The sequence below is a fragment of the Austrofundulus limnaeus genome, unplaced genomic scaffold (assembly GCF_001266775.1).
Source record: "Austrofundulus limnaeus strain Quisiro unplaced genomic scaffold, Austrofundulus_limnaeus-1.0 Scaffold9, whole genome shotgun sequence".
Lineage (NCBI taxonomy): Eukaryota > Metazoa > Chordata > Actinopteri > Cyprinodontiformes > Rivulidae > Austrofundulus > Austrofundulus limnaeus.
Genome location: NW_013952411.1, coordinates 2,021,641 through 2,031,445, shown reverse-complemented (window position 1 = coordinate 2,031,445; position 9,805 = coordinate 2,021,641). Strand labels below are relative to the sequence as shown.

Below are 9,805 nucleotides of genomic sequence, written 5' to 3'. Positions count from 1 at the left end.
AATATATATTGCACCATCTATTAGAGTTGAGCATTTTCATCCAAGGAATCTTTAATCAAAGCCGTCTTCCTCCTCTAGCGTGAAATCTTTGCAGCAATCCTCCAGCTCATTTCAGTGACCTCATGACAAACTCTTTCTGACATCTGCTGGAAAACTAACTGATCGAGGAGGGCAGGGATGAACAGAGTCCAATACAGAAGGAGGGGGGTGGGGTTCATGCAACACTTTCACAGCACAGCTTACTTGAAAATACATAATGGATTTGTTATAAACATATTTTATTGACAAAAAAACCCCCACAATCTGCTGGTTTTTGTGGAGTCACGCTTACCCTGCCCTGATTCACCGCTGCCTTTCCTTCCTCGCTGCCCTCGTCCAGTTCATCATCGCTCCACTCCCAGTCTCCATCTTCTGTCTTATGCAAGTGGCCACTGGAGCCTGGGACTCGCCTCACCTTGACCAACATAACAGAGGTAGAGTCATATTTGTAGGTTTTTAAACTGTACATACCTAAACAATGTGCTATTTGTCCAAGATTTAATTTGAATGCAGTACTTGCTGCATGTTTTGATCAGGATGTCTTTTAACCCCCACATTTAAAAAGTTACCTCTAATTCTTTATTATCTGGGTGTCCAAGAAAATCTTTAAAAATCGTGAGTTGATCCAAAATGCTGCTGCTAGAGTTCTAATGAGAGTTGGAAGGAGATCATATTTCCCCAGTTTTAGCTTCTCTCCACTGGCTCCCTGTCAAATTTAGAATAGAATTTAAAATATTACTCCTAACATACAAAGCTCTCAACCAAGCTCCATCATATATTAAACGTCTTTTTGTTCCATACCTTCCTAACAGAGCACTTCACTCTCAGACTGCAGGTTTACTTGTGGTTCCTTGAGTTTCTAAAAGTAGAATGGGAGGCAGAGCTTTCAGTTATCAAGCTCCTCTCTTGTGGAACCAACTTCCAGTTTCTGTCCATGAGGCTGACTTAAGTCTTTCGTTTTTGATAAATCCTAAAGTTACACTTAGGTTTCCTAAGTTATCCCTTAGTTCTGCTGTTATAGGCTTACGACTACAAACTGACCACATATCATCGTTTTGCTGCTGTCTTTAGTCACTCTCCTCTACAGGTTTGTTGTAATTATTTATATTAATAACATGTTTTCTTTGTCTCTCTCTTCCAGAAGAAATYACACCTGGACCAGTCCTTCTGTGTTTCTGTGTTGCTTTCTTGTCCTCTCAAACCCAGCCAGTTGAAACAGATGGCCGCCCRTCYATGGGCCTGGTTCTRCTGGAGGTTTCTTCCTGTCCAGCTTCTCCTTTGCTTGCTAATGTGCTGCTCAAGACRGGAGACTGTGGCAAAGGGATTCAATGCAAACTGCTGGCTTCCTTAGACTGGTTCATTTTTTATTTTTTATTTTTTAAGTACGTACAGTGCCCTGAGATGACATTTGTTGTGCCTTGGCACTATATACAGTAAATAAACTGAACTGAATCGAATAAAATATGGGTACAAACACACAGGGTCAGTGAACATAAATAACATCTTGTGATACAACAGTAGTGCAACAAAGTGGTAACTATGTTCCTGCTTCTTTTCTAGCATAGAAATTCAAAATGAGAACATCAGAAATGTTTTTATTAATATTTAACAAGATAGGTTTGTACCATTTCCTGTTAAAATACACTTAAAAGGGATTGAAAATCATTGTTTTCTGCTTTGATTCTGCAARGTGACTGAAGAGCCTTTAGTATTTTTTGTGTCACTTTTTAAGCTGTTTCTTGACACCTCCAGATTTAATTTATAAATAACTTTTAATATGCTGTTTAAAAGAAAAGCTTTAAATGTGGCACTGAAGCCAAAGTTGTTCTGCATAAAATGATTTTTTTAATTACAAACTACAATGAATGAAATCATTTCGGTTAAAGTTCAGACACAACAAAAAGCAGAATAACCCATTCTGTTTAACAAAACATACACAAGACGTATTATATTATTTAAAAAACACTATATTTTTCGTTGTTTACGGTGTGGTAAAAACATCTAAGATGTGCAACTCAGTGTAGCAGTGTGAGGTCAGATGAGCTGCAAAGTGATACAGAAGAGTCAGCACACAAAACTGTACGCCACCGGCCTCATAAATTCCCAGTGCTCTGGACGAGGTCAGAGTTAAAGCAGCTCTAGCCTTCTGCTGGTGTCGGATTTGCTTTCCAAATCTGAGAGAAGACAAAGACACCCCCAGTTCTGCTCAGGGTCTCCGAGCAAAACAGAAACAGATCAATGCACTCCAAGGCCGAACATGATCACCCCAACAACTGAATCCAAGGTTTTTAAAGGCTAAAGATGCAACACGTTCTGGGTAAATCTGTTCTTTTTAAAGCACGGATTCAGAAAGCATCCGAGAAAAGCTCTGACATTTTTTGTACAAAAGATTTTTGGCACAAAGCTACTTAATATAATTAATCATTAACCAGTTTTCTTTTTTTTATCTCATTTTTATTATTAAATAAATTCATTTCTCAAGCCTATTGCAACACTTAACATTCCAAAACAGTAAAGGCAGCTGTTTGTTTATTTGAAGGCCCAGTTGTGTGTCAGTGCGCCCCCTGCTGGATATTCAGCTCAAATGCAACCGCATTGCTGAAAGTAATCTTGTTTTACATTTAAATTAAAATATGACACAGCCTTGTTTATAGGTTCCAAATAAGACATCATCAACTCTTCCAATTTCCTTTTTTTTTAGAACAGACTTTCCATTCATTCTCTTCAATTGTTAGATAACATCTTTAATTACTGTATGATGACAAAATCTGCCAGCTCCCGTTCATTCCCTGGGGTAGGAGAAATAAGATCCTCCTTAAGTGAGTGCCTAGCAGTGCAGCTTCAGGTCTTATCTTTGAATATTTATTCCCTCTGAGTCGATATTTTCACCATGAGTACAGAATAGCACACACACACAAAGGCGATGAATCTCAAGCAACCAAGGTCCAGAAGAGGAAAATGCTGCAGATGGAGGAGGTCAAAAGATTTAAAGAGATTGTCTAACGAGAGGTGCTGAGTAAAGAGGTCTGGAAGTAGCTAAGGTCACAGCATCCTGGGATAGCGGCATTTCCACAGTACTGCTTGTCTCTGCAAGCTTTGGGGAATGTTGCTGAGCTTATAGTGTGGATGACTCTGCAGGTCAAATCAGCACAAAAYAACAAGGACACCGGCTCTGTTACAAATTTCCTCGACTGCAATTATACTTTTGTCACACCTCAGCATATAGAAACAAAAGGGAAATTATTGCAGTAAGTATTGAGTTAACCCACTTTATTCTATTTGGGAAATTTTCCCCAGACTAAAAATGCATTGAAGATGACGTTTCATTGCTGTAATGTCTTATTTATTTAAGGTTTTATTCTTCAGTAAAATCATAATACTGAAGYTCATTTAAGTTCTTGCATCAAATCTGTGAATATTTAGAGGACAATGTCTGCCCTTTTTAAATAACCTCTAAATATTTATGTCTGCACTGTCGATGTTGTTGCTGCTACAAGCCTCTAGTTCACACTTAAACCATCAACAACAGTACACCAGACCCTGTTTGCGCATAATTATAACATCACCCACAGTAACGCTCCTGCTGTGTACTATGCCCTTCATCAACTCGCAGCTATGTCAGTAGATTTCCACCCTGCACTCGGACACTCCGCCTTCTGGCAGTGCCCCCTCTGATCCCGCTCCTGTCCCGGGCATTCAGTCAGAATATTATGTGAAGCCAATATCAGCCGTGTCTGATAAACTGCACTTCCTCTTCATTAAACTGAAAGATGTGGGGGGAAACAACAAGCAAACCAACAAATATTTTGTGCCGTTATATATTTTTTTCTCAGCTGACGTTAGCAATAAATTTACCACTGTTTGAATTAGCACAGCTAGGAAGCTGCTTTTACAGTCTGCAGACACAAGCAGAGCACAGCGTGACTTTTATGTACCTGTTTTTCTTGTTTTTTTAACATCTTCTACACAACACAGCGTTTGATGTGCTGAGAAACGACAGAGTGCGTACGCTTTGTTGACCGTAAATGTTGGTGGAGAAAGCCACCTGAGTTCATCCTCGCACATTTTCCTCGTGTTGAAACGGTAACGATAATGTTTCGCAGGGTGCAACTATGTGAACATACCTTCTTTGCTCTCTGAGAAATCTTTGGTGCACAACTCAAAAGCTTTTCAACAAGATATTCCTTGTTCTGCAAGACAAAATAGAGAAAATCATCAACACTTAATTGTAAGTAATTTAAATCACAAGTGGATTCTTTACACAAAAGCTTAGCAGGAAAAAAGTGAAAAAAGACAGGTGATGCCTTTAACCTGATCCTGCTATTCGCATTTAAATAAACAAAACTTTATCCTGAAGGCTATTGTTTTAAGATTAATTCAAATATTTGTTTTATTATATAGATACTTCAGATTGTAAAAAACAAATAGAAATTTTCACATAAAGAAAAAACAAGCTGACCACCTCCCCTACTATACTTCATCATTTTTGTCATATTAAAACTGATCAAACCTTTGCTCCGGCACACTGTGGTTTGATAAACCAATGTGAAATCACTGAAAGCCACAGGTGAGTCACTGGTGGACTTGGGATGAAGCCACAAGCCAAACATTAATAATAAAACCAAACAAAGACTGTGTGCCAAATATTTGAATAGAGACAAATACCTTGGCCTTTTGGAAGAATTTACACTTCAAAAGCTCTGCAGCCGTAGGTCTAAAACGGTAAAACAAACACACACAAATTAATAAAAGAAAAACTAGAAAATGTGACTGCAGGCAGGAAAGATGTTTCTGGATAAAAGACACAAACATCTGAAAAACTGCAGAATTGGGAAACACTTGAGCTACAAACTAAACAAAATGTCGATTTAATGTTGAAAAACCACAAATGTTGCTTCTCTGTGATCTGCACAGGATCAGAGTAACGAAAACAACCTTCTCTGGTGCGAAAAATAACAATTGTAGCATTTAAATTACATCTGAACATAGCAATCACTGAACAAAACAAGGATCACTTGCTTCCAATTGCATGGAAACAGCATCAGCTTCCATCTTCAAAGTGGATATGTAAAATGAGAGACAAACCTTTTGGCAGGGTCCTTCTGAAGGCACGTTGATATTAGCTTTCGAAGTGATTTGCCATATTTTTTGAGCAATTCTTTGTCTTCTACGCCTGTTTCCAGAGTGGGTGGGTCGTTTTGCAGGGTAAGCATTAAAACCTGAACGCATAGCGAAAAGGGAAAAAAAAATGTAAAAACAACCCAGGTGTTTTAGCAGCAATACAGGAAAACATAATGCAGATGAGAAAAAGGAAAGACAAAATCTCTGTCTTATCTGTGGTTTATTTATTTTTCCCCACGTTTTCCTTTTTCTCCTTTCCAGTGAAAGTCTCTGGAGTAAAACATCTGAACGATTCTTTTGAAACACTCACCTTCATAGGAGGGTAGCGATGATACGGTGCAGATCCTGTTGCTAACTCTATGGCTGTAATGCCAAAACTCCATATGTCTGCTTTGAAATCATAGCCTCGAACCTGCAAACATGGACAGTGTTACACGTTTGTGCATTTGCAGCTAAAATTGCTTTTTACTGATACTGATGTTAAAAACAGATAATACGTGGTCTTTATGTTGAGCTCACCTGTTCCATCACCTCTGGAGCCATCCAGCAAGGCGTGCCAACAAAAGTCTTTCGAACCTTATTTCTCGTTACGTCGCCTCCTGTCGATAGGAACGCACTGACTCCAAAATCTATAAAAACAAATAAAACGGGAGCTTTAACCATAACCAACAGTTACAATTTCACACTCTCATATAAAAAAATAAATCCTTGCTACGAGGCAATGCTGGAAACTATTTTAAAAGTGTGAATATAAAGCTGTCAATACCAGGGAAGTATTTAAGTTTGCCTGCTGCAACTATTTGTGAACAGGGAAGTTCACACCAAAGAAGACATGGCTCTTGCACTGCTCAAAACCGCACATCAAAAGTAGATTTTCTTTTTATAATTTAATAAAACATGACAACATAATAACGTCAGCCTAGTGGTAAGATTAGGACACTTCAAACACGAAATGAGAAGCTGCAGTTCTTCACCAGTTAAATCAACAATCAGAACAGACTTGGCCCTTTTCGCCTTGAAGAGACAAAAGCCAAAACAAATGTGTGAAACAGACGTAAAACCACGTTGAGCTAATTTAAGAGGGCAAGTATCAAAGCTGTAAATTGGTTTAATGTGGGATTTTAAAGTTAAAACTGGGCAGAAAAGAGTGGAATCTGAACACAAACCTGCAATCTGAACAGAGCCGTCTTCTCCCAGGAGTATGTTCCCAGCTTTCACGTCCCTGCGGTCAACAAAACAACACCGGGGTAAAACATCAAAGCCACATGGAGCAGCATTGATTCTTCCGTTCGTGTAGTTAAACTAACTATCCTGCCTAGAATGTGTGCCTGAGGGGAAAACAGGGGTTTCAGCCTGGCTCTCACTGACCTTGAAATCCAGGAACTGTGCAGAGTACCACAACAGATTTACACCATAACCACAGTTTTACTGAAATTGACAGTTTCCTAATTCTTAAAATATGAATATAATAAACTAAAGTCAGATACAAGAGTTACCTGTGAATCTGTCCATTTCTGTGGAGATAATCCAGGGCCTCCAGAACTTCCTTTAATATGGTGGCGATAATAGGCTCATCTAAATATTGATTTTTATCATCTTCTTTGCTCGAATGCTTTATTATATCCAGCATAGAGCCTAAGATGACAAGAAAAACAAACAAAAACACTCTGGTCATTTTAAATCATAAACAGCAGAGGCCTGAGTTCTGTATTTTAGCTGTATGTAGGACTGGGCTCTTCTGGACAGAGATCTTTGAGGTTGTTTTGGGGGTCTTTTGAAGCCACTCTTCTGCTACAATGACCACCAAGGCCTTGACTCCCCACAACCTCTACATTTGCTTTTTCTTAGTTTTTCTTTATCTTCTCATGCATCTTTTTCCAGATATTACAGTCGCTTTGGTTCAGCTAGGACTGGGCGATGTGGCTGAAAAATATATTAGGACCAGGAGAAAAAAAGGCCGATTAATACTGTCAAACTGGTGATGTGACTTTTCCTCTTTTATCCACAATTTTCTCTGGAGCTGTTGCACTCATTTTATCCTTTCACTGCACATCATTCTTTTTTTTTCTTTTTTTAAGCAGCTATGAGGCATGGTGGTGAAACATGAAGGCGATGCTGAGCATGTTAGTCAGCAGGTTGTTGCTAGCTTACCAAAGAGTGAGTTAGTTGAACCTGGCTTAGTTGAACCATGAGAGGTCAAGTGGCTAAAGCTTTTCCTCTGCATATAGTATCCCCYAGAATGCCATGCACTTCTGGATCAGTGTTCAATGAAATCATCAACATTCTAGTGGAAATTTTTCCATTGTTATTGATCACATCTGACACAATAATATATTGATAATGAATTATTGCCCAGCCTTAGGTTCACTACATTTATCACCAATGGTTTTCGCTACAGCTTGTTGACCAACACAATGTCCGGTTGGTTATCAATGATTGTGAGATGTCCCACCTACCCACCCACCCATCCATCTATCATCCATCCATCCATCATCTTCACCCTTTTCTTTCTTTCAGGGTCACCGGTGCCCATATCCAGCAGTCACAGTACCAGGAGTGAGGTACACCCTGGACAGGTCGTAAGTCCATCACAGGATCTAGACGTCCCAGGGTATTTCAACCCTTGCATTCCACATATGCTTTGTCTGCCTGCATCTCACGTCCTGCTATTATGTGTTGATCTGTCTCAGGGGCATCTTTGCACAGATTCCATCATGGCTTCTGTATGGTATAATAGACCCCAACCTCTACCACTCCTGTGCCGCCATGATTAGTCCAATTGTTCAGTCCTTTGGTCCAGCCTGGTAGGCTTTAGAGATCAGCCACTTCCTCAATCTGTAGGTGGTACACGCCACGCAGGGGGCTTATCTTCCCATGATGGTTCCTCTTGCTTCCTCCTCTTCTGCATTCAGGTTCTGTTGTTGAGGACAATCACTGAGCCGTTCATCACTGGGGGATTTCTTCTGGATGTACTTCAGGGTCTTTGTTGTTTCTTTCTATATGATGCCTCTGACAATCACTAGTCCTGTGCCTCTCTCCTTTAACCTAATGTTCAGTCTGGGGGGCTGAACTTGGGGTGAAACCATCTACGCAATCAAACAACCCCAATTAATGATTCCAAGTAAGCTATGCTTGATATAACTTAAAACCCATGAACCAAATTCAAATTTTTAAATAAAAATAAAGGGTAGGTTTACTGGATGTTACTGTCATCATGTTTTACATCTCTTTTTTTATTTTTGAGTTTCCTGTTAGAGATGACAGAAAACGCTGTTTGTTCCATGATCAGTGGATCGAGCACAGACATGTAAAAGAACAGTTATATTGCAGGATCAACACTTTACGACAGGATTAACGTTACCTCCACTCAGAAGCTTCATGACAAGCCATAGTTCATCTTTCACAACAAAGGAGGTGTAGTAGGTGACTATGTTTGGATGGTTGCACTGACTCATGGCAAGAATTTCTTTCTGTTAACAGAGATGAACAGAAAAACCATTAAATGTTCGAAACATCTCACTTCCAAACAAATTTCATCCTACTTAATGATCAGTAAGGATCCACGACAACAGCAGGAGTGTGATTTTACCGCTGTGCAACAACTGATCCGGTGTTTTAATGTGATTTTTTAGCAAAATAATAAAAATATGGATCATAGGTAATGTAGCAGCACAGAGTTGGAGAAAGAGACAAAAACATGATGTTGAGAAAACAGCCCATATTTTTTGTACTCACCAACAGCTCATCCATGCTGGTCTGGCATTTTTCCAGGTTGATTCTCTTTATGGCAACACGCTCCTGTCTAGGGGTACAGAGGGCTGCCTGCACCACAGCTGTGGCCCCACTGCCTGCAATCACAGCCACAACACAGCCACACAGGACATGAGCCAAGAGGGATTAACGTCACACACACGCACACACACACACACAGCTGGAAGACTTTAAAATTTAGCGTCACTCTGTGGCCTTTGTGCTCAGGTAACAGCTTTCATTTTTCACGCGTGGCAGCAGAAATAAATGGATTTTAAGGCGCATCGCTATTTTAAACAAGATGTGTCCGCTACAGATCAAGCTGGGGAGTGAAGTCGTGAACAGCAAGATGCTTCAATATTACTTTCCAACTGATAAGGCACAGTCAGTAAGTGAGATCAGACTGCTTTCCTGTTGATTTTGAGAACAGAAAGAGGTAGTCTCTGCAGCTACAGATTATCACTGATCAGGTAGCAAATAAAAACATATCCAGAAAACATTCACTAGAAAATAAAATTATCATTCAACTTCTATTAGTTCATTCCTATTACATTTGAAATCCCTACTTTTGCTTTAGAGTATATTTTCCTTAATTAATACACATAAATCAACAATAAAATTATTCATCAGGTGACTTATTTAAATGGAGATATTGATCTAAATGCTAAACTTGTCAAAGTTTTCAGATATTTTACAAAGAAAATTGTATTTTCCCATAAAACAGTCTAAATCTTTTCACAGTAAGTGCATTTTATACAGGCCACATGTCTTGGTTAAAAAACCACAGTGAACCAAACCATCAGAGCTCTAATGCTACTCAAATAAGCTAACTGAGCTCAGTGTAAAGAACTCGCATCTTGTCACTTTGTTTGTATTGAAAAAATGCATATATATA

At 39.2% G+C, this 9,805-nt stretch overlaps 1 protein-coding gene across 1 annotated transcript in view; it reads right to left on the bottom strand.

Moving 5' to 3' along the window:
* The window catches only part of stk39 (serine threonine kinase 39), a 32,063-nt gene that overhangs the window by 20,814 nt on the left and 1,444 nt on the right, over positions 1–9,805 (bottom strand). Inside the window, exons 2-11 of the mRNA XM_014001478.1 lie at positions 8,896–9,008; positions 8,522–8,630; positions 6,657–6,795; positions 6,327–6,382; positions 5,680–5,789; positions 5,471–5,572; positions 5,125–5,258; positions 4,705–4,753; positions 4,164–4,229; positions 332–454 (exon numbers count right to left, since the gene is read on the bottom strand). Coding sequence (XP_013856932.1) covers positions 332–454; positions 4,164–4,229; positions 4,705–4,753; positions 5,125–5,258; positions 5,471–5,572; positions 5,680–5,789; positions 6,327–6,382; positions 6,657–6,795; positions 8,522–8,630; positions 8,896–9,008 — 1,001 coding nt within the window. The remainder of the gene's footprint in view (positions 1–331; positions 455–4,163; positions 4,230–4,704; positions 4,754–5,124; positions 5,259–5,470; positions 5,573–5,679; positions 5,790–6,326; positions 6,383–6,656; positions 6,796–8,521; positions 8,631–8,895; positions 9,009–9,805) is intronic.